Here is a 25,075-nt window from a genome sequence, read left to right as displayed (position 1 = left end):
GCCGTGTGTGAAGTCAGAAAATGTTCCCAAACACGACCAAAGTATTTTCAGAGTTACTTCAAATTGACCTCTCTTCCGATTGAAGTAACTTCTGAAATAGCTCCGTGGTGTCACTTTTTGGCCTAGTGTTTTTACTTTCACTGTGAAGACCAATCTTTCTTCTCTTAAAGAGCATCTTCTTTATTCTCTGTTGAGGAGCCGTTAATTGCATGTCAGTCGTACGATGTGTTTTTATATCAGCCAGCTCCGGTGGATGCACAGTGAAGTGAACATTTTAATTTGTATTGATCTTTTTCAAATTAATGTTGTGCCACGCCTCTGTCTGTTTAATAATTATCCGTAATGGTCCGTTCCATGCAGTCATCGGTGACATGATTCAGACCACTATCTCGCTGTACTTAACCTGAGTTTATGTCATGATGGGACAGTTGCTTATGCGGTTAGAGTTAGCCATTTGTTAAAGTTAAAACTTTGTTTTATTCTCAATGACTACATCAAACAAAGTAAGACATTAGGCATCTTTGTCGAAGTTTGTAACGTTCAGCCACCAAGCAATGGGTCCAATTCTCATTCCCAAGACCCTTTTGTAGCTGCATACCAAAGGGTGATACCCTACTAAAATAATCTGGAGGCAATAGAGAGAAAATAGCATCTTGTTTCAAATCCTATGCACGTCTCCCAGTAATTTCAGCTAACTTGCGCAACATTTAACCTCCTCCTGTGTAAGACATGCAGCCATTTCCTTCGCAATATTTAGTCACCTGTGAAATTTAAAGAAAAAAGGGCCATTAAAAATCAGTGGTAGTAATAAATGGATTGTCCTGTATATTTGTATTGCGAGTGCCTTCCGCACTACTTTGTGATCAAATTAGCTCGGTCTGAGTGTGGTGTGACCTGTCTTTTTTCGCCATGCATGTGAGCATGATGGACTGCATGCCAAGGTCCCAGAATCCGATTATCCCAACGTCTGGCTTTTCCCGCTGCCAGCGTGCTGAGGTCACGGCATTCCTGCTTTCAGTGAAAGCATTCCTTTGCTGCTGCGACGCCTCCGGTGTGCTGCTCATATCGAAGCCCCCCCCCCCCCTACTTAGGCAATTATCATCGCCAACGTGTCACGTCGGCAAACATTGAAACCGTTGCCCCCCTCACCTCGTTTGGATTGGAGTTCAACCTGGCGTGTCAGTGCACGTCCCAGAGTCGTAAATAAAACGCAGGTCCCCTCGAGGCACGAGGTGGCAAGCAAAGTGAAGTTTCTGCGCGCCTACGAAATGCCAAAGGAATTCATCCCTAACCACGTACACCTTTTTAACGCTTCCTTTAGGGACTAAACTCATCGACCTGTTAAAAAAAAAAGAATCTGCGACCATAAACAGTCTACCATTCTGTAATGCCGTGTGTAAAGACGTATGCTATTTTTTAGTTTAATGTGTTTGAAAGTTTTATTTTATTACCCGTAATTGCTGCACAACAACGCATCGCGAGAGGAGATTGGTGTGGGGGGGCCTTCATCCAGCAGTGGACAGGCAGTGGCCGATGATGATAATGACATAGAGAAGAGACACTGAAATCGATTCGCAATAATCGCTCGTAACGCTCTGCAATGGCGTGTAATGAGTATTACATAAGAGGAATTATATTGCTGGATGAGACGTTGCAATGCAAAGAAGGGCCTTTTAAACTCCCTCTATCCGTCTAGGCGCAGGGGCCTTACTCATCTTAAACGGATGGTTTAGCCGAGCTCACCAGGGTGGCTGTATCTGAACGCTGGGTTCACACTGGTGAGATGCCGGATTCAAATCCCAAGTGTCCACCCTTGCAGCCTCGTCGTAAGGGGAGGGGGATGTGGTGGGGGGGGGGGTGTTTGGGAGGGGGGGTGCTGGAGTGGTTTCTGGGCCCCCCTTACACCCCATACTTGTTTCCGGTGTAATCCAGAGAACATAGTAGTATGTAAATGTGTTGAAGTTGTTTCGCACCGTACTAGGGAAGCGATGCTGCTTGCAGAGTAAGCACGGACAGGCAGTGTATGGAAATTGAGACGAGGACACTTGTAAATGTTGTGTACTACTGCAGCATAACTGTTGGCTTACTATAATTAGCTTTCTATGTATGCATCTATCTGTAAAATGCATTGCTATGTGTGCACTGGCATTAGATTAATTGTCCAGAGCGGTAGTTTAGTGGTTAGCGCGCTGCACTATGAACCCGGCGACCCATGTGACGATTATCTGAACCAGTCCTGGGCTTCCCTTAGGTTGATTCAGCTTCCAATGAGTACCTGGTGCAGTCTGTAAACATTTCCACTAGGGAGACAAAGGCGGTCGGGGGTGGCGTTGGCCACCCACCCCCTCGCGCCGGCCTTCATAGGTGCTCACTAACAGCACTTGCCCCAACTGTTTGGTAAAGGCTACACGGGGGATCTGTGTTTTTTTGTTCGTTCACTTGTACATGTTTAAAGTTCTTTTCTTACAATGCAGCATTATTGCAATGATGGCGATCATGAGGGCACTTCTTTGGCTTAAATCCAGTCATTATGCTGTGTACATATTGTACCTTGTTAATTATTACCTATTACTCACCTCAAATGGTTGTATTTATTTTAATAAGACTCGAACCCCCATCACTATCACTTTGATTAAATGTTCACTTTTATAAACTGTCGGTGAAACAATTATCGTTGGTCTCTTAACATTCGAGAAAACTCATTAAAACTGTGGCTGATTGATTACAGGCACGCCAAACGGTATATATTATTTGAAGTGGCCTATTTGTGGTTCACACTAGCTATTTAATATACAGGACTCAAAGTTATTAAACAAATAAGGTATTCCTGAGCTGTTCAGATTTACGTGTTTCCTCAAAAATCGTGCACGCATTGTCAAACTAGACGTAAAACGCACGCAAATAAATGATTGCTGGCTTGTGCTTTTTTCTATAAATGTCTTCTGCTACTCTTTGGTTCTTTCGGTAAAGTCACGTAGAAAGAAATGAAATTAAATAATAATTGAATACGACGTTTCGATTGCAACACAAGCAACCATCTTCAGGTACAAATTAATGAGAAAACAAACATAGTAAACTTGGAAATACAATGCAATACAACACAGAGAGTCGGCCAACACAACAGCCAACCTCACCTGGTTGATTACGTTCTTCCAAAGATTGCTAAATTTGAGGTTGCTTGTGTTGCAATCGAAACGTCGTATTCTATTATTATTTAATTTTTTTTCTTTCTACGTGACTTTACCAAAAGAACCAAAGAGGAATTCCTGCAGTCACGAAAGCTTCAAATCAAGTTTATCTTCTGTTACTTTACATTTTTCTAGCATTCTTTCATTACAATGCATGTAAAGATATGGTGTAATATATATAATAACTAGCTTTACTACCCGGCTTCGCCCGGGACTTGGATTCACCACGCCCGACCGCCTTTGTCTCCCCAGTGGCGATGTTCACACATCACACCAATTACTCGTTTGAGGCTGAGTCGACCTAGAGGAGGCCCAGGACCGGTTCAAATGATCGTCACTGGAAACCCAGTCATTGTGAAGCATGTAGAGGTTGCTCTGTAAAGTATCTACATCTGCACGCATGTGTGCACCGAACGTTCCTCAAGAGTTCACTGTCCATCGAGAAACATCGATGCTCAAAGCAGGTGTCTCAGCCACTGGCTGATGCATACATGGATATTACGAGACTAATTGTAATTTTTTCTGGTTTTTCAGAAAAAGCGCAACGTCCTAAACGAGACAAAGTATGTGGAGCTCATGGTAATCGGCGACAATAGAGAGGTAAGCCATCAACATCGGTTACCCATTTAGACCTCCACAATGGCAAATTGGTGCATAGCCCGCGTGCGGTTTTTAAGCTCCAATGCGAGATTTTTCTGCGCTGATGCCGCCGTCCACCGTCGTCTTCTTCACACCCCTCGCTTTGCACCGCGAGCCGTGCATGCAGCAGGGGGCTTTAACATCACACGAGTTAAGCTACGGCGCTGTTTTGCGTGACTAAATGAATGCAGGTGTTTTTTTTGTACGTGCAAATAATTTCAAGAACAAAAAGATGAACTTGCCCAATGGTCATCTTTTGTTGTTTTCACGCAGGCTAGCGTGACGTGTGTGGCTTAAATGATCAAAATTGTTTATCGTAAGATGTCGTGCTCATAATTATGTTTCCTCAAGCGTGTAATCATGCTGCCAGCATTATGATAAAAAAGCGTCCGATAGCTCATACTCTTCATCTCTTACCACGACAGTTACAACGCAATAATTTTACACTACTTGTCCTCAATAGCAATAAAACATTCTCATGCGCTGGCTTCGCTGTCCTAATGATGTATTTTTCCTGAAGAAGCTCGCAGCACGCGGAGCGAAATGTCAACCATCGACGCCAACAACACGCGGCACAACCCGAGGACACATCAGAGAGCGGCACAGCACAACCGTGAACACCTACGTGATAGTGAAACCTGTGCCGAGGCAAAAAAGTTACGTCCTTGACATGGTATTTGCTTTCATCCCCAAAAAGGTTAAGTTGCCTGCGTCATCCTCCCTTGCAGTTTCAGTCTCAAAGCCATGACGTGGAGAGGGTGAAAAGGCGCGTGCTTGATCTTGCCAACAACATGGATGGGGTAAGCGTGAACACCTGAGAGTGAATCTGATATGAGGCAGATTTACCGCAGCGTACAATGTCACCAGGCAAACCTCTTTTTCCCCCGATGCCAGTTGCGCTAACGGCGTCGCTTGATGGGGCGAGGACTCTGTTCGTAAATCTGATTTATCTGACTGGTGTGCCCCCGTGTGTCAGAGATTGGCCCATGGAAGCCACAGTTGTCACAGGACTTATTCTTAAAAATCCTTCAAGCGGAAAGAGGCACAACTTTTGAAGGCACATCCCAGAAAAACAAATCTCGTATCGTGTAGCTTCTGGCTTTTGCTGTGTGTCCTGGTTTGTGCTACATGAGCTTGAAGCTTTGTTAATGATAAAAAAAGCATTTAAAGTTGCAACATTATAGAGTGCTATAGTGATCTTGACTTAAAGCTTTCGTGATTGCAGGTATTCATACTCTTTGGGTCTTTAATAAAATAAAATAAAAAATTATTTTTCTATCTGTGACTTTACCGAAAGACCCAAAGAGTATGCTATAGTGATGTCACTTCATCGCCGTTGCATGAAATGTAGGCCTGTAACAAGTTTAAGAAGTCATTAAAACCATTTCTTTCTTTGCTTTCTGACGTTGGAGGGAGAACTTTGGACCGGCTCAAATGTCACTCGCCACTGTTATTAGCCATGACCAGGAATGTAACTCTGGTAGCTAGGTAAATAATCCAGTTTGCAAACCGCTGCGCCGCCATGCTTACATGATCGTTATACTGTTATAATGTAGTATTGCTTTACTCTTACAGTCTCTATCTGTTATAGTGGAATAATGCTTATAATAGTGGTTTTCTGATTGGGCCCTGTGGGTAGAGTGCTCGTTGAGTTGTTACATCACAGGCCCGCGAGAGTTTGAGCTGGCATGGTGAGGCCTGCATCCAGCAGTGGATTGTTTATGGCTGATTATGATGGATCGAGTGCTTGACTCACAATTGCAACGGGTATGTGTTCAAATCCCCGTCATCTCTGCAGCCCATCATCTTCTCAGGATGCATAAAATAGGAACCACTTTTTTTTATAAAATGATCACTGAAAATTGGCCTTTGGTAAGACCGACTGACCACTGCCATAGACAGGTGGATATTCCACCGCACACTCGGGGTGGGGGGTGGGGGGGTGGGTAGGGTCTCCAATGGAGACGGGCACCGCCCATCGCTCATGTGAGTGACAGGAGATTTTTGGCCCGGCTTGTGACCATCGACACACCGGCCCTTGTCGCGTCGTCGGCAGTACTACAAGCCGCTGAACGTGCGCATCGCGCTGGTCGGCGTCGAGGTGTGGAACGTGCGAGACCTCATCGTCCGGGACTACAGCGCCAGCGACACGCTCAGCCGCTTCCTCGAGTGGCGCATGACCAACCTTCTGCCCCGCAAGCACAATGACAATGCTCATCTCCTCACGTAAGACGCTGCCTTCCTCCACGCAGCCTTCCCCTCCACACACGCATACCCTGCGCTGCGCCACTTTAGCCTCTTAGGGCCACAGATCGTCGTTGAGCCCAGCTGTAGCGGGAGGTAGGAAATTAGACAGTGAAATGTTAAGATTTTCCACCTCCCTTCTTGCAGCCGAGGCCTTCTGTCAACAGTCAGTTAAGATTTTCCACTGATATTCCCAATCTCGAACTCCTTGCGAATTGGCCATTCGGCTGTGGAACTAAGTTATGGGCAGCAGATGGTGGTGCAGAAAAATCCAGTGTTGTACTGCACTATGGTCCCACGACTATGCTCCCCACCAAACCCATTGGCCAGTTTGAAGTGTTGTCAGATAACCCCTGCGACCCGCATACTTTGGGGAGTCCCTTGTCCAGCAGTGGATTGTCAACAGGGCTGCACAGGTAAGTTGCCATATTGTGAGTGTTCGTGCAAGCGTACGTTCATATGGATGTCGCGACTGACAAGTCCAGTGGTGAGGAATCTTACCAGTGCAGCCTCTGTTGTCTGTGCGTGCAGTGGAGGCGTCTTCTCCGATTCGGCCATCGGCATGGCCCCTGTGTCAACCATGTGCACTAAAGATCGCTCGGGAGGAATTTCCATTGTAAGTTATAATGATTAATTTTATATCTAACTATGTAATATGTGTGTGGAGTGTGTGTGTGTGTTTGTCAACTCAGCCATGAATGAGTACCTGGTGTGGAGTGTAAACGTCAGGTGGAGGGGCGAATTGTTGGCCACCCACCCCGTCATGTGCCGCGATGGAATTCAAAGATGTTCACGAGCAGCACTTGCCTCCGCAGTCTATAAGTGCATAACTTAAGCTTTTTGTATAATGTATGTAGCACATGTATTTCACTACAGATGTACAGGTCTGTGTAGTTGATTTTTCTCCTCCATGAATGAAATATGTTTTTAATTTATTGCCACCTTTGTGGCAAGTTCAGCCTGTCCGTTGCCATTGCCTGCCTGCTGTCAGGAAGAATTGTGGGTGCCAAATAATACCACACTGCAGGACTCATTGGCCCTGGGTTCAAAGTTACTGGTTCGTTGCTTTGTTTCAACATTGTGAAGTATGGGAATTGACGGCAGGAACTTCTTGACGGGTAACACACTTTTATTAAATCCTTTAGGTATCACAATACAACGTGTGGTCTCTCTTCTTCCTCCGACACACTCCACTAATCTCGTGTAAGCTCTAGGCCTCTGGCTACACCCGATACACTGGACTCGTGTAGACCCTATGCCTCTGGCTACACACAATATACTCGACTCGTGTAAGCCCTATGCCTCTGGCTACACAATACACTCGACTCGTGTAAGCCCTATGCCTCTGGCTACACAATACACTCGACTCGTGTAAGCCCTATGCCCTGGCTACACATAGTACATTCGGCTCGTGTAGACCTATGGCTACACCCGCTACACTCGCCTCTGGGTTACACAGAGTCCCGGTCCCCTTAGGACAGCGGGGCTAGGTACCGCAGGGCTCTAGGTCTTCATCCCCGTCTTCCTTCTTCGCTGGTTACACACTGCCCTTACGCCTGTGTGCATCCCCTTTTATAGCCCCTGCTCACGAGGGACGGAGCTGACGCGGCGTCGACGTGAGCGTCGTTCCTTAAAGACCCAATCACGACGCACTCTCTCTACGATCCGCTTTCCCCAGCGCGTGTTAACATTACTCCACCAATCACACTGCGCTGCCACCTGATCACTCCCTCTCAGCGCGTCACCACCTACACAGCCAATCATCACGCACTGTGCATACGATCCTTAATCCCAGCGCGTATCACCTCTACATCACCCCCTCCCACATAGCTTGCAGCCGGCCCGGCTGTTAACCTACAACACAACATAACGCAACGCAGTAATAAAGAACTCCACATCCCAGTGTGCCCCGTAACACAACAACAACAACATAACACAACCTTAAATATGAAGCAATATACAGCCCGACGAACAACACAATAAAAGCGAACACCGTAAAACGAACGCGCCAAGTGTCACTGTGACCCACGCAGTGCCGAGGCGCTCCGGCTGCCTCGACTCCGCACGTGGTAGGTTACACAAAGTAGCGCGACCTAGCGCGAGTCCGTCTGGCCGGTCCGTCGTATGGAACGGGACGTTGGCGACCGTCCGGTGTCTCCGGCAGCTCTAGACGGCACGGGTCGGGTCTGGAAGGACCGGCCCCGCCGTGAAGATCCGGCCGCCGGTGGTCGGCAGCAGTCAGTTCCGAGACACCTGGGAGCGGATCAGGCGGAGACATGTGAGGAGCAGGCAAGGACAATTCCCCCTCAGGGTCGTCGGTCACGTCACATGCTCGGCCCTCACGACACAAGGGGAGGCCATACGGAGGCGAGAACGGTTTCAGTCGGGAGGGGTGGACGTACCAACGGCGTTTCCCCCATTTTATCTGAATGCACTGGGGGCGTGCCACCCGCACGACCTCCACGGGTCCCCGCCACGGCTTCAACAATTTAGGCGACGTGGCCAAAGGTGCCTGAGGGCAATGCAGCCAGGCCTTGTCACCTGGTTCCCAATTGTGCACGGACACCTTCCGTGCCCGCAACCGCTCGTTCGCAATTTGGCGAGCCCGCGAATTAAGCCGTGCGGCCTCCCTTGCCTCTGTCAGTTTATGAATATTAAATTTAATATGCTCTGCCAATTTAGAATTAGTTCGTGGTGCGGGCAGACCCAGCTGCGTTTCCATGGGCGGGTCGGCTTCCCGACCGTACATTAGAAAAAACGGGGAAAACCCCGTAGCTGCATGGGGGGCCATTCTATACGCGGCAAGGACCCCAGGGACCTGCAGGTCCCAATCAACATGCGACTCACACACCTGCTGGCACAGCATAGAGGTCAATGTCCTGTTAAGCCTCTCCACCATCCCGTCCGTCTGCGGGTGGTACGGGGAGGTACGCACCTTTTTGGTACCCAACAGGTCGCACACCTCCTGCAGTAATTTACTCGAAAAATGTTTCCCTTGGTCAGTCAGCAAGCGTTCGGGAGCCCCCTTGTCCAGGACGTAGCCCTGGACAAAGGCGTCCGTCACAGCCACCGCCGACTGGTTGGCGAGTGGCCACGCCATAGGCCACCGGGTAAAATATTCGACCCCCACCAACAGGTACTTATTACCCCTAGGCGTGACCGGAAAGGGCCCCAGAATATCGAGTGCAACGAGCTCGTTAGTGCGCGAGACCTGAATAGATTGCAGCGGTGGATTAGCTGCCACGGGCGGTGGTTTCCGTCTGGCGCACTCAACACAACCCTTCAGAATATTCACCACGTCACCCCCCATTCCCGGCCAATAATAGTCACGCTGAAGCAGGGCAAGCGTTTTGTTAACTCCCAAATGCAAGAGGCGTTCGTGTGCGGCCAAGACAACCTTCCCCCTCACAGCAGAAGGCACCACAATCGCATGCCGCCGGGACAAACTGTCCCATCTCATCAACAGGCCCTGCTTAAGCTCGTAGGAGCCAGTTCGGTCGTGGCTACCTTCGGAACCCTCCGTCTTTCGGCGCAATGCCAGCAGGGAGCTGTCCGCCATTTGGAGACGGCCCCACTCAATCAACGACAGTGAGAGCAGCGAGTCCTGACCCCCTGGGGTAGCGGGACCATCCCCAATTGGTGTGCTCGCGGTCGCAACCAACGCCTCCCTACCTTCCGTAACCGGAGGTTTACAGCGCGCCGATCCCGATAAGCACGCACATTTGTGACAAGGCAACAACCGCGACAGGGCATCGGCATTCGTGTGTCGCAACCCTTTACGGTACGTAGTCGTGAACTGATAGTCCTGGAGGACTTCCAACCACCGCGACAATTGGCCCGAGGGCTGGGCAACCCGTAATGAATACTGGAGCGCCGCATGGTCCGTCCGGACCGTGAAATGACGACCATAGAGATATGGCCTAAATTGTTGTACAAAAAAAACAATGGCAAGTAGTTCACGACGGGTGACGCAGTAGCGCTGCTCTGCCGGCGACAACACCCTGCTACCATAGGCGACCACCCGTTCGACCCCTCCAACGACTTGGGACAGCACTCCCCCAATGCCCGTGTTGCTAGCATCCGTGTCTAGCAAGAAGGGACTCTCAAAGTCTGGATAGCACAAGGGTGGGGCCCTTACCAAGGCGTCCCGGAGGGAGCAGAATGCAGCCTCCTTCTCCGGTCCCCACCGGAACTTCACTCCTTTTGCCGTTAGAGCGTGCAAGGGCTTTGCAATGGTGGCGAAGTGCTCAACGAATCGGCGATAATACGAAGCAAAACCGATGAAACTGCGCACGTCTGACACTGACGTGGGCGTCGGCCACGAACTGACACAGTCCGTCTTCGCAGGATCGGTAGAAATCCCCGAAGAGTCGACAATGTGACCCAAGTACCTCACGGATTTACGAAAAAGATGGCATTTGGCCGGTTTAAACTTTAATTTAGCCGATCGCATTCGCAAGAACACCCCTCTCAATCGCTGGAGGTGTTCTTCGAACGTTTTACCGAAAACAATGACATCGTCAAGGTAAATGAGGCACGTCTCCCACTGCAAGCCCGACAAAATCAATTCCATAAGACGCTGAAACGTCGCAGGAGAGGAGTGAAGTCCCATGGGTAACCGGTTAAATTGAAACAGGCCCCCTGGAGTCCGGAATGCAGTCTTAGGCTTAGACTCCTCGTCGAGTGGCAACTGCCAAAATCCGGACAATAAATCAAGAGTCGAAAAGTATCGCGCACCGGACAATGCGTCGAGAGACTCGTCCATCCTGGGGAGCGGATACGCGTCGGCCACCGAGATCTTATTCAGGCGGCGGAAATCGACGCAAAATCGCAGGGACCCGTCCTGCTTTTTAACGAGCACAATAGGTGCTCCCCAAGGACTGGAAGAAGGCGAAATAATGTCGGCTTCCAGCATATCGTTAACTGCCGACTGAACATGTTCCTTCTCAGCAGGACTCAGTCGGAAGGGATTTTGCCTGACCGGTGCCGCATCGCCCGTTTCAATGTGGTGGCGTAGCAGGTCCGTGCATCCGATATCATACTTATGTTTACTGAAGACATCCGAAAATTCAATCAGCAACCCGCGCAACGCACCCAACTGTAGCGCTGACAAATCGTCAGAGTCCGCGCACAGCATATCAATCCAATCTAGGTCCTCCTTTGATGGTACGCTATTCGTGGGGCTCGGATCAGCCTGCGCAACCAGCCTCTCCTCCGCAGGGACCCGTGCCGCGTGAGCCAGCACGGTGCCCTGCTGAATGACGGCCGGCCGCGCCCCAGCGTTTAAAACCATGACAAACGGATCCCTGTCTGCCCCAACCAAAGTGTGAGCCACCGATAAATCGAGACCTCCAACAGCCCTATTAGAAGGACCCAAAAGCATGGCCTGTTCCGAGGCCTCCTTCCCCCATGGCTTCCGTAACCGGAGGGGAATCAACATTTGTGAACCCGGGGGCACGTGCACGGTCTGTGTTGCTAACGCCTGAATGGTAGCGCACGCCGTCCGAATTACATTAGGGCTCGTCAAAAATGAAATACGGCGACCCGATGGTAGTTCAATGCAACGCTGATCAATGAGAATTTTGATGGGCATTTTCGCCAAAAAATCAGTGCCCAATAGGCAAGGAACCGCCAGGGAAGATGAAACGAAAACGGGTCCCGACAATTTGATATCACCAATGCAAATTGACGCCCTAATCTGACCGATAATGCCCAACGATCCCCCGTTTGCGGCGTAAAATGGCACATCCACCGGAAGAAGCGGACGACATTGTACCGGGAGAATATTATAAATGAGATCCGAAATAATAGTCGCCGATGCCCCCGTGTCCACTAACACCCTGACCTCGACCCCATCAATCGATCCGGTAACGACGGATGAACCCGCTGAGGCAGCCACTATTCTGTGCCCCAATTCCGACCATTTAATGTCTCCCCGGTCCCGGCCGAACCCCCCTCTCCGAACCGAATCCCCGAACTCTACTCGGCTCTCCCTCGTCGCAACGCGACGACCCATACGTGTCGAGTATGCGGGCCAAGCATGTGAGGTGCCGCGACTTGCCGGGGTTTGCAGTGATGACTTGGGGCCTTGGTCGTCGTCCAGCCGAGGTCCCATGGCGCGCTGACGTGGGGCGCGGCAACCGGAGGCCACGTGGCCACGAAGGCCGCAGTTATAGCAGGTGATGACAGTAGTCGGAGATCTCGGTTGCTCCAGCTTGCGGGCCGCTCGCAGAGGCGAACGACCCCCCGACCTCCAGTCCCCCGCTCGTCCCGCGATGAACGCGTCCTCTCGTGGGCTGACGACTTGGGGCACGGTGTCAACCGGACCCGGAGTTGAGGCCACGGCAGCGTTGCAGACGACCCCCTGCTTTCGTTGAAGGACCTCGTGCGCTTGCATGCTCGTGGCGACCCGTAATGAAGAAATATCGGTGTCGTCGGCCGTGTTGATGGGGACCCCCAGGTCCTGCGCCAACTTGAGCAGCTGCTCCAAAACCATCGCATCTTGGCCCTCCTCGTCCATACGAGGGAACGCGGCGTCAGCGAGAGCGAGCAACGCCGTGCGGTAGGCGAGCACGGTCTCCGTGTCCGCCTTCCGTCTTGCGTAGAAATGATGGCGGCACGCCGAGGGAGGACCGTAGACTTTGGCCATGAGAGCCAGCGCATCCTTGAGCGTGGAGCGGTCCGACCTGCGTGCGGACGTGAAGGCCGCGAGCGCGTTGTCGTCCAGCATGGCAGGCAGTGCCCGCAGTGCCGTAGCGTCGGACCAGGCGGACATCTCTTGATGCGCCAAAAATCTGCGCTGAAATTGGCTCCAATCCCCGCCTTCCGCCTTGAATGCTGACAACGTGGGAAGGCGCTGCTGAAAGATAAAGTCGTCCTCCTCCTCGTGCTTCCTCTCTGCCCCCCCGTCGGTGTGTAAGATGGCGGCCCCAGTGGCGGGTGTGTGATGGCGGTCCGCCGCGCGCGTTGGTGACGTCAGCGGCCGCGCATGGAGAACCGCTGCCACGTGGTGATGGCCGTTCCCGCCAAAAGTTGGAGCGGATGAAATGGCGGGAATCGCCAAATCGTTTTGGCGGGAATCTGCAGGGCGATCCTGTAGCACGTCGGCCGCCGTCCCCGCTCCTCCCGACGAGCTGATCTCCGCCAAGATGGACGCGGCGGCGAGCAGCAGCTCCGCCAGACGGGAGTGTGCCTCGCGAAGCACGGTGTCAGTCCCCCGTCGCTCGACCGGCGCCGTCGGTGGATCCTGCCCCGTGGGCAGCTCCTCTTCCTCACCCCCTGATGCCCGCTGGCCCGCGTCGTCGAGGTTGTCCTCGTGGTCAATCCCGTGGGTCCGACGGTTCCTCCTTGTATCCATGCTTGGAGGACCGTTTCACTTCTGACGCCAGTTGAAGTATGGGAATTGACGGCAGGAACTTCTTGACGGGTAACACACTTTTATTAAATCCTTTAGGTATCACAATACAACGTGTGGTCTCTCTTCTTCCTCCGACACACTCCACTAATCTCGTGTAAGCTCTAGGCCTCTGGCTACACCCGATACACTGGACTCGTGTAGACCCTATGCCTCTGGCTACACACAATATACTCGACTCGTGTAAGCCCTATGCCTCTGGCTACACAATACACTCGACTCGTGTAAGCCCTATGCCTCTGGCTACACAATACACTCGACTCGTGTAAGCCCTATGCCCTGGCTACACATAGTACATTCGGCTCGTGTAGACCTATGGCTACACCCGCTACACTCGCCTCTGGGTTACACAGAGTCCCGGTCCCCTTAGGACAGCGGGGCTAGGTACCGCAGGGCTCTAGGTCTTCATCCCCGTCTTCCTTCTTCGCTGGTTACACACTGCCCTTACGCCTGTGTGCATCCCCTTTTATAGCCCCTGCTCACGAGGGACGGAGCTGACGCGGCGTCGACGTGAGCGTCGTTCCTTAAAGACCCAATCACGACGCACTCTCTCTACGATCCGCTTTCCCCAGCGCGTGTTAACATTACTCCACCAATCACACTGCGCTGCCACCTGATCACTCCCTCTCAGCGCGTCACCACCTACACAGCCAATCATCACGCACTGTGCATACGATCCTTAATCCCAGCGCGTATCACCTCTACAATTGCATGATATTCTAGCGAGCAATACAATTTGCTGACAAGCGAGAAATATTCCATGGCTCCGTTAACTGAAACAATACCAGTGTTATTTGTAAGGCATTTGAATATAGTTGCATCTGAAGAAGCTGTACAGAACTGAGTGGGTAACGTGCATCCTGAGCAGCGGTGGCACTTTCATTGAATCGAGAGAAAGTCCTGAGGTTAGACTTTAATCGAGATGGGGAGTTGAGAGCACGGATTTCTGGGGGGAAGGTGAGCTCCAAACTATTGGGGGCAGCAGAGGAAAAAGAGCGACTTCCCACTGAGCAAACATTGACGGGAGGAGAGAGCCTTGGTTGCTGGAGCAGCCGAGAGAGCATGGAGGGGAGTCGTGTGAGATGCGAGGTGAGAGAGAGGCAGGCGCAAGTGCATCGAGGATCTATGAAGACGGAGAGTGCGATCTTGCAGCTGACCCAGGACTGATTTAGGAGCCAGTGGAGTTTTGGAGTGATGTGTTCTCGTTTACGATTGTGGGTTAACAATCTGGCAGTGGCATTTTGGATCATCTGAGAGATTTTGGGAGGCTACAGAAGAGAGTTGTCAGTTGTCGAGTTGATGTGTGATTAATGCATGGATGGAGTAAGGAAAGTGGTGGTTATGGGAGATGTTGTGCAGGTGGAGGTATGAGGTTCTAGAGAATTGGGAGACATGTGATGAGAATGAGAGCTCGGGATCAATCACAACTCCAAGGTTCTGCACGTCACGGTACGGTCAAAACTGACGTAGCGTATGAGTTGTGACTGTTGTAGCCACTCACAATAAACAGGTTTGTTCAGTATTATATTATAATAAGCTGCATGCAGTGATGCAGTGGTTTGCACTACGCTTAAAAATATATACATACTAGCGGGAAATACCCGGCGTTGCCCGGGGGAAAAATCTATTTAAAAACTTCTCAAAACTTAGAAACATAACATACACAAATGAAAAGCAAACTTTTATCATTACCTCATTAATTAAAATAAAATCCAACGCGCTGTGGAAAAAATTTGACGCTCGCGCGCCAAGATTCGATTCTTTAAATCGAGCAAAGGAATCGAAGGTTGTAGATTTCTTTAGAAATGGCCAATTCCCGTTTAATCGATACCACAAACGCTCACCAGATATCGTCCTGTATGCGGGTTGACGCCACGCACTTCATGGTCATTCCCCCCCCCCCCCCCAAAATATAAAAGTCTATTTTTATTAAATCCTTTATATTAAGTTCACTTGCTTGCTTGCACGCTTACGACCGTGCAAATCTTTCGGTCGTTTTTTAACCCACTTCCCGTGATCCAATCGAGCTGACATTTTCCACACAGACTCGTTGTGCGTGACAATACATTTTCGTGAAATTTTTTTTCCTAAATTTTACACTTTTTAGGAATTTTTTAAAATATTTAATTACCAATTGCTTAATGGTGCCAGGCAATCATCTGACCCATAGGTGGCAGCCATCTCAAACCAGAGGACGAGAGGACTCTAGCTGCCACGCATATAAAGGATTTATAGTGAAAAACTTTGTTTTTACGGGTTAATTTTTACTTTTTGCATTGTGTACCGTCTGGAAGCTACACACATGCCAAATTTCAAGTTTGTTGCATGTCGGGAAGTATGCTAAACATTTTGAACAGACACACATTCACAAATTTCCCTTTTACATATATATACATTTTTGCGGATGAGATTTGTTGTTTTTAAATGCTCAAAGTACCAATTTAGGCCATTGGATTGTCCTTGGTTGGGAGGCTCATGTCACCGGGTTCCAGGCACAGTTCGTGAACTGCACCACCAGCGCTCCCCCACTCTTCTATTGCGAATCAGCTTGTGATAGTTTCGAAATTGTGGTGTGATAATTAATGCAACATGCAGGTTAACTTTCGGTCGCCATGGTTGTCTAGCCTATGACTATATCGCCCTGAATGCGCCCGATCTTGTCAGATTTCAGGAGCTAAGCTGGTTCGTGCCTGGATAGTGAGTGGATGGGCGACCACGGTGCATGAAAAGTTTTCCAGGCCTTGGAGAGGCAGCAGAGGATAGTGCAAGAAAATGTCTCTGTGCTCTGTTTAGTTTGTTATCCTTCTGCACCTCTGATTAGCATGGTTGGCTAGTTCAGCATACATACGTACACATGTGTCTATGCTTCCCACCTTCACCAACTCACACGGACCAGTGTGGTGAAATACCAAATAACTACTACCTTGGAGGTTAGGGGAGCACGTCATGCAGCAGTGGATTGACAAATGGCTGTAACCCGTACATGTACGTAGTTGCCTTTGCCTATAGGGTCAAAGTTCATCAGTTGAGATTAATCTTCACTTCCGTGACAATTCATTGATTAAAAAACATTTAACGAGCACACTGTCTGCCAGATTTGTGGAACAGATCTCATGATGTTAATAATTCACGGCCAAAGGTTGACTTTTACCTAAACTCAGAATATTACAAACCGTTTGCCACGCTCAAAAGATTTCCCCCTTTTGTGTCTGGTGCCAGGAAAAATCGAATCTAAAAGAGCAAAATGTTCATTTGGATGTCATCAAATAAAGCAACAGCTTGCATGGGGATGGGGTGGCACAATACATTTGTATGTTGGATTGAGTGTTAAAAGAATAACGGAGAACTAATAACACATTTTATGAAACTTAAAAAACTTAATTTGCCAATGCTTCTTTGGCAGTGGTGCACAAACACAATTGACAAAACGTCTCAACACACTCATCAGTAACAACATTGCCTCAAAAGAAAAAGAATGGACAACTGGGCGACGTTTTGGGCAGTGGCCTTTCATAAACCAAAAGGAACATGTTGTGGCTGAGGAAACAACGATTCTAAACTGAAGATTGAATACATGGAACTCTGGGAAATGATTTGGAAAATAATTCGTGGCAAGCGGGTGTAAGTGTGAAAGCAGTAAAAAGTACATTGATGATTGGCACTTCGCAAATGGCCACCAAAATTCATGATAGAGATAGGATCTGAAAATTAATGGTAGAATTTTATGCAGAGTTATAGCTAAAATAAATCTTATCGCCCAGGAATCTGGACCATATCTAAAGGCGCTTCCGCACCCGAACTATCAGTTGCGCGTCTAACTCTCCCTCGAAATTGTGCAACTTAATCATCGGCGCAACGGCTTTGTCCACATCTGAGCGATTGGTTGTGCAACAAGTCGCGCGTCTGGTGTGGCCAAAGTGTGTTGGGGCTGAGGACGCTGGCAGCCAGAGGCACCGCCTGACCCCCACTGCACGGAGAGAGTGTTGTAGACGTGGCGTCTACGCAGTTGCGCCCGATGGCTATTCCTCCGCCGCCATGGTGGCCTTGCAAGCGCGGCGCGGTTACGCGGGGCACGGTGAAAGCGCCGCCATTGTCGGGTGCCCTCTCCCGCCAGGACCACTCGACGAGCGCACTCGCCGTGGCCTCCACGATGGCCCACGAGGTCGGCCACAACTTGGGCATGAACCACGACATGCCGGAGCGCGGCTGCGTCTGCTCGGCGTCCGCCAACAAGGGCGGCTGCATCATGGAGCCTGCCTCCGGGTATGTTTCCCATTTCCCTCTTGCTTCGGTAACTTGGTTGTGATTGTGCTGCGATCGGTCTAAACGTAACCTGTCCGAGCCAAGTTGCGCGAAAGGGGAACGTTTTTTTTGAACATTCATTTTTGTTTGTGCAATATATTTCATTTCTCACTTAATATTTTTTTTTTTGCACTTGGTTCTATTTGCTTCATTACTGTACTTTTATTTGTTTTGCTTTTGTCATTTTGACAACCCAGGTCACTCTTGCAAATGAGACTCATCCTGCTCTCCTTAGAGTTCTCATCTGGCTGCACAAATTCTACTTGACTTGATTTGACCCTCTGTGTGTGTGTGTGTATCTAAGTGCACGTGCACACGTGCCTGTGTGCGTAGGTCGACTTAGCCTCAAATGAGTACCTGGTTCAATATGTAAACATTGCCACGAGGGAGACAAAGACCGACGGGGGGGCGGTGCTGGACACCCACGACCTCGTGTGCCGTGCCGGCCTTGACAGTCGCTCGCTAACAGCATTTGCCCCAACAGTCTGTTAAGGCTACACAGGGGATCTTTGTCTTTGTGCGTGCATACGCGCGTTCAGCTTCACGCCTGGGCAGGTGTTCAGCACGTGCAGTCGAAAGGACCTGCAGGGCAGCCTCCAGCAGGGAGTAGGCATGTGTCTCTTCAACGTGCCAGGCCCTGGCGACCTGTACGGGGGCCCGCGCTGCGGGAACCAGTACGTGGAAGTCGGCGAGCAGTGCGACTGCGGCACAGTCCAGGTACCCCGTCTCACGAGCCGCGCGCTTAGCCTCGCTGTGCGCACTGCCGCCTGCAGGGCACGGCAGCTCGCCGTGACGATGCCATTGGCCACTTGGGCTTAGGGGGGGAGCCTATGCCTACGTTGGATCGCTGAGCTGGCGCCGCTGAGATCCCGAGTTCAATCCTAGGCGGGCACCCGTCGTTTAACGAGGCGTTCCAAGTGCGGCGAGTTGATCGTTTTGGTCTGCCGCCTAGTAGTAAAACACGACAACGATCTTCCTTTGAAATGGCAAAATCCGGGCCCAATGGCTCACGCTCACGACTGCGATGGAGCGCATTGGAGGTGATGGTGGGTTGGTGAAATTCCCAAACCCGCTGGTCTGTAAGGTGGCCAAAATATGTTGGTACAACAAATGGATTCTTGAATCCACTGTCTCTTGAGATTTGAATGATCACCCTTTATACGAATGGGTTTTCTCTAAGTACTCTGGTTGCCTACCACATGAATAATACTCACAAGTGGAATTGGCTAAACATCCGAATGCAGCACCCTGCTCAAAGAGTCTTGGGTCAGGTGTTCCTATAGAAATTAAAACGTTATTATTATCATCAGCATCATCATCATTTGTTGCAGTGGCATCTGTTCTCTTGAATTGGGAGCCATCTATCAATGAATATGTAGTGTCATCCTTTTTAATTGTCCAGGAAGGCTTCAAGACTGAGGAGGGTCCTGCAATGGACGTAAAATTACTGTTATGCTATCAGTTTCTAACAACATCGTTAGGATCACTTAAAGTTATTATAGTGTGCACAACTTGTTGTACATTGTTATTTACAACTTTTGTTACTCATAGTTATTTTACCCTGTAAAATGTTATATTTTAGAAATTGGCTATTACCCGGTGATAAATAAACAACGTCTGTCTTCTTCACCAGGAATGTAACAATGTGTGCTGCGATGCCAGCACATGTATGCTCAAGAAAGGTGCACAGTGTGCCGAAGGGCTGTGTTGCAAAGATTGCCAGGTGAGAGCATTTGTTACATCGTGCGTGTGTGTGCGTGTGTGTGCATGTGTGTGCGTGCATGTGTGTGCGTACGCTCGTGCGGGCATGCGTGTGTGTGGGGAAAAGCAGTAGGGAATTGGCTAGCAAGACCATGCTACGAAACTGGCCATCTGATTTTGGTTCCCATTTAGGGATAACGTTAGTTTCGAGCGATATCCGAACCAGTCATGGGCCTCCGCAAGGCCTACTTGGCCTATAATGAGTAGCTGGTGTTGCGTGTAAGCATCGTAACTGGGAAGACAAAGGTGGCCAGGCGTGGTGCTTCCCATAACTTTTCTCCATTGCTCATTCCCTTCGTCGTCCCTCCCCTCTTCCCTCCACTCATTCCCGTCCCTCCACTCATTCCATTCCTTCCCTGGCCTTTGGTGACCCCCATGTGCCCTCCGTTACGGTCACTGATTTCTCAGGCCGTTGCCATCTAAATCACTCGATTTTTGTTTCCACTTTTTAAGCTATGCAAAACGCCTCGAGCTGATGCGCTATATAAATATAGAAGAAGATAAAATACCGCTGCTTTGTGCGCTGCGCGCACGTTATTAAGTGCTCGTTAACGGAACTTGCGCCAACAGTCTGTATGGCTACAATGGGGGTCTTTGTCTTGATAAGGAGAGTGGTGTTGCTGGCCACATCTAACATGAGTGGCAAGCGATAACTGAAGCACCTCTCTTGGCAGATTTTGGAAGTGAAGTGAAGTTAAGCCTGGTTAGTCCTCACAAAACGGCGTTATAGGCTGCTGTTGAGGGGCTATGCAGTGGGCAGCAGAGGGCAGTGCAGAAAATTCCATTGTCGATCGGTGCAACTCTGGTCCCCACCTTCACCAATCCGCACCGACCAGGGTGGTAAAGTATAATCGAAGTGTTGCCATGACCATCAAGACATGGGGAGGCCCTCATCCAGCAGTGAGTTGACGAAAGGGCTGCGCATTTACTAGATATCTTGTTCCCAAGCTTCATTCCGTCTTATCGGTGCACTATTTATTCATGGAATGTATTTAACGTATGCATCAATTTATTATTTTTACATCATCATAGACCATGTGAGGTTGTTCCGTGCTCATCCCAGACTCCCCAAAGAAAACACTGGAAATGAAATCCGGATGCAAAAAAATATGCTGGAATATTTTCCAGAATATTAAATGAATAAGCCGCCTTTATCCAGGTGTATTCCTCCTACAGCCACAAACCAGTTTTCCCACATCTTATGGCTTATGCCACGAATTCTGGGTTTTTAAAGGCAGGGATTCGTGGATAACATAGATCACGATATGCATGAGAGACCTATCCTGCAGTGTGAGCGTGTGTGTGCACACATTCCTATGTATTGGCACGTGTGTACATGCATGTGCCTGCATTCTTGTGTATTGGAATTCGCACGTGTTTGCGCATGTTTGCATGCGTTTGCATGCATTAAAGAGGAGCGGTAGAATAGTGGTTAGCAACATTGCTTTACGAAACTGGCCACCTGAGTTAAATTCCTGTTCACAGCCAACACCAGTGACTATTATCTGAACCAGTCCTGGGCCTCCCTTAGATCGATTCAACCTAAAATGGGTACTTGGTGCGGCGTGTAAACATCAACACTAGGGAGACAAAGGCGGCCGGGCATGTTGCCGGTCACCCATGCCCTCGTCTGCCGTGCCGGCGTTCATAGGTGCTCACTAACAGCACTTGCCCCAAAAAGGTCTATAACTGGCTATGCGTGGGGGGGGGAGGAGGTCTTTGCATTAAAGTGTTTCGGTTCATGTGCATTCGTGCGCACAGATTCTGAGCGAGCACACGCTTTGCCGTGGCATCATGGGAGAGTGCGACCTGGCCGAGTACTGCGATGGCATCAACCCCAACTGCCCGGGCAACGTGTTCCTCAAGAGCGGCTCCCCTTGCCAGGGCGGTGCGGCGTTTTGCTACACGGGCATCTGCAACACGCTCGCCGAGCAGTGCCAGCAGCTGTGGGGATCAGGTGATGCCCCTGGCTGTCCCTCGCCAACCCCCACCCCCCCCATCCCCCATTGCACGTTTTCCCCTTTTGCTTTGGTGGCGTAGCTATCGAAGTGTGCAGGCGGTGCGACGGCAGCAGGCCCCGCGAACTGGATGGGCCCAAGCACCGGACTACGGAGAGTGGTGGGGGGAAATTGGACAGGGTCAGCTCATTTCATTCCTTGCACCTGGGCCTATTCGACGGCCCACGCTATGCCACTGCCCTAACGAGCCAATCGGACACTGTCGCGATCCATCACTCAGTGGTGTAGCTATCGAGTGCAAGCGGTGCAACTGCACCAGGACCCACGGGCGAGATGTGGAGGTTATTTCGACAGATTTGGCCAGATGTTTATGTGGCCCATGAGCCTATGACTTCATCAGCCAGAATTTGCCCGGTCTCAGATTTCGGAAGCTAAGCAGGTTGTATCTCGGATAGCGCTTGGGTGGGCGCCCACCAAGTGTTGTGGACTGTGAGGCTACTTGGTGGACAGCAGAAGAAAATTAAGAAAAATCTGAACTTATAAGCTCCCACGTCTATGTCCCCTGCCTTCACCAACCCACACTGTCCAGCGTGGTGAAGTATGGTCAAATAAAACCTCCATGACCCCGAACAGCTTGGGGTACACCCTTATCCAGTGGCGGATTGACTGAGCTGTACACATACTCACGTGCATATGCACATCTGCAGGGCTTTCTCTATATTGAGCGCCAAATAACTCGAGGCTTTCTTAGTTCTGTATAACTGCACGCGATCTCCCGCCCCCCCACCCCCTCTTCCTTTTCCCCCTCGCAGAATCCGAGCCGGCCGAAGACCTCTGCTATCAGGTGGTCAACGACAACGGGGACAAGTTTGGGAACTGTGGCCGTGACAAGTCCGGCGCCTACGTCGCCTGCTTGACCGCGTAAGACAACAGGCGCCGCCCTCGGCCTCGCCCCCCCCCTGCGACGAGCGATGAGCGGTGCCGCAGCCGCGCTGCCGTCACTCGAGCCGATAGTTGAGCAACGTGAATGGCCCCCCGTTGTGTTTGCCTCTTGGAGGTGTTTTTTTGTTGTTTTCTATTTATTAAGGCATTCTTTTCCCCACCGCCCATTTTGCCCAAAGAATTAATCCCTGAGAAAAAAAATGATCACAGGGCGATTTATTTATATTGCCCAAGTATGCGGGCAGTGTTGCTGCTGCTGCACATAATGAGTCTGCAGTAACAGTCTCCAGTCCACAGATTAAGGGACTGATGAAGAGAAGTTTTACCGTTGTTCACAGGCACAGCCCTTTTGTTAATCCGCTGCTGGATGAGGACCTCCCTAATCCACGTAGGTAATGGGGCTTATTTCACCACACTTCACCACGCTGCTCAGTGCGGGATAGTGAAGGCGGGAGGCATAAACGTGGGAGCATAGAAGTTAAGCACAACGGATTTTGCTGCAATGCACTCTGTTGCCTACCATCGCGGAACTCCACAACCTGTTTATTTGCACGACGATCTATTTACGCGCTATCCAGGCTCAAACCTGCTTAGCTTCTGAGATCTGACAAGAATCGGGCACATTCTTGCCAATTTTGTATTTCCATGCGCAAATTCATACTTTACAGCACCCTTCTCTGTGAGTGGGCCAAAGCCGTTGCTCACAATTCCACAATGCTACGGCACATTCTGGGTGGTTTGGTCAAGGGCAGGTTATTGTCCACACGTGTGGCTCTTTTGCTAGAAAGCTGTGAGGCTGAACCTGACCAAACTGACAGTTGACAACAACTAAAACACAGAAAAGTAAAGAAAAGTGTCATTTTGTTAAACTCCATTGCACTTTAAATATAATTGGCCGAAAGAAAAACCTCTTCATAAAATGAAATGTCTCTCATTTGTAACTGTTGAAATTGCCAATGATAATTACATTGGTCTAAATTTGCTACAAAATCGATGTTAAAGTCCAATAATGGCCTTGAAAGCCGATTATCTAATTTTTTTATTAATCCGTGAAGACGTTCCATCGTTACACATATAAACAGCAAGGTTGTTTAAACGTGTAACTATGCAGCCATTCATTGATTACAATTTCTTCTTCGGAGCACGATACATCCCAAAAATCGTGCGTGTAAGAAGCAATTCATTTTCATTCGTAGATGTTGTATGTAACACATTCACATGACCCCCTGCAGTCACTAAAGTGCACTATACTCGAAACCAATCTCAGATTGTAACAATTCATAGAGTCAGGACTTTTTTTTATACTTGCTTAAGTGCAATTGATTCCCTGAAGGCGTTAATGGGGTCCGCATGTAATCAACGAGTGGCGTAGGGTGCGAAAAGAGATAGTGAGTGGACCTTGAACCCTCGTGTACAAATCTAACTAGTGGGTGACGATTGGAAGGGGTTAATTGTGGAGGTCATTTACTTGCAGATACGTTTCTTGTAACAACGATTGTGGTAATAACATTCAAGCAATGGAAATAATTCATCAGTAATACACTCGCAAATTAGTACCGCGCTGCACAGTTTCTCAAAGCAGCCAGAACCAATAGCAACAATCTCCCAAGCTCTGTGGCCTTATATTGGGGACATTTAGCCAACTCCATGAATGAGTGTTTACATATGTGTAAGGAGAGCGGAGTGCCTGTAGAAAACCCTCACTTGCGAGGGGTGTAACACATCCACGGTCGCCTCCGATTATCACGGTTAGCTAAGTACGGCACGAAAGAAGCTCAACGTACACCCATCCGCCCATGCTGGATGGTGACTGAAGCTGCGATGCCACACGCACACGCAGGAACATCATGTGCGGGAAGCTGCTGTGTCGGGGTGGCACGGGCCAGCCTATCGTCGGCTGGGACATGCAAATCATCGACACGAGCATCACCATTGGCAACGTGCAGCACAAGTGCCGCGGGACCTACTTCAATCTGGGCAGCGACGTGCCCGATCCGGGCTACGTGCTGTCGGGCACCAAGTGCGGAGAGGACAAGGTACCAGCAGTGCCACAGTCACCGATGCGTGCACCGTGTAGCTGTCATTTTCTTTATACATTCACATTTCCACTTATCTCTTCACTTGCCTGCCTTTAGCTCGGTCACCTCCAGACAGTTAGATATGTAACGATGGACATTGCAGTTAAACATGCTTGGGATATTTGTGTGCGCTGTCAGCAGGGGAAATTGTATCGTGGCTTTGTTGGTACGCTTTACAGGAACGGAAATTGATCGTTAACTCCTGAGAGTCCTCTTCAGGTGGACTTCCAACATCTGCTCCAAGGGAAATTTAGCCAGCTCCATTAATACGATTCAGAGGAAATCCGCGCAATTCGTTGTATAACGCCTACGACCAAATCACCCGGAATGCGCCCGACTTTGTCAGATCCTGGAATATAAGTGGCGGTTAAGCCATGTGGTGGAAAGTAGAGGGCAATTGTTGTACTGTACTTCTATACTCTAGTGTCTGTGCTCCTTCACCGACCTGCACTGACCATTGTGGTGAAGTATGGTCAAATAACCCCCACGAGCCATTTGCACGTAAGGCCATGTGACCCCGGTGTACACGGTCACACAAGTAACTTAAAA

General features: G+C 49.7%; 1 protein-coding gene across 3 annotated transcripts in view; it reads left to right on the top strand.

The window, feature by feature from the left end:
* LOC133345603 (disintegrin and metalloproteinase domain-containing protein 12-like) overlaps nucleotides 1–25,075 on the top strand; it is a 68,178-nt gene that overhangs the window by 22,825 nt on the left and 20,278 nt on the right. For all 3 annotated transcript variants that reach the window (XM_061556518.1, XM_061556520.1, XM_061556519.1), the window contains exons 7-16: nucleotides 3,723–3,788; nucleotides 4,556–4,627; nucleotides 5,884–6,053; nucleotides 6,603–6,687; nucleotides 17,600–17,748; nucleotides 18,327–18,504; nucleotides 19,421–19,510; nucleotides 21,310–21,505; nucleotides 22,319–22,427; nucleotides 24,289–24,484. In XM_061556518.1, coding sequence (XP_061412502.1) covers nucleotides 3,723–3,788; nucleotides 4,556–4,627; nucleotides 5,884–6,053; nucleotides 6,603–6,687; nucleotides 17,600–17,748; nucleotides 18,327–18,504; nucleotides 19,421–19,510; nucleotides 21,310–21,505; nucleotides 22,319–22,427; nucleotides 24,289–24,484 — 1,311 coding nt within the window. The remainder of the gene's footprint in view (nucleotides 1–3,722; nucleotides 3,789–4,555; nucleotides 4,628–5,883; nucleotides 6,054–6,602; nucleotides 6,688–17,599; nucleotides 17,749–18,326; nucleotides 18,505–19,420; nucleotides 19,511–21,309; nucleotides 21,506–22,318; nucleotides 22,428–24,288; nucleotides 24,485–25,075) is intronic.

This window comes from Lethenteron reissneri, chromosome 22 (genome assembly GCF_015708825.2).
Source record: "Lethenteron reissneri isolate LAM-NWPU_2019-01 chromosome 22, ASM1570882v1, whole genome shotgun sequence".
Lineage (NCBI taxonomy): Eukaryota > Metazoa > Chordata > Hyperoartia > Petromyzontiformes > Petromyzontidae > Lethenteron > Lethenteron reissneri.
Note: the sequence above shows the minus strand (reverse complement) of the source record. Positions and strands in the feature narration are given on the sequence as shown.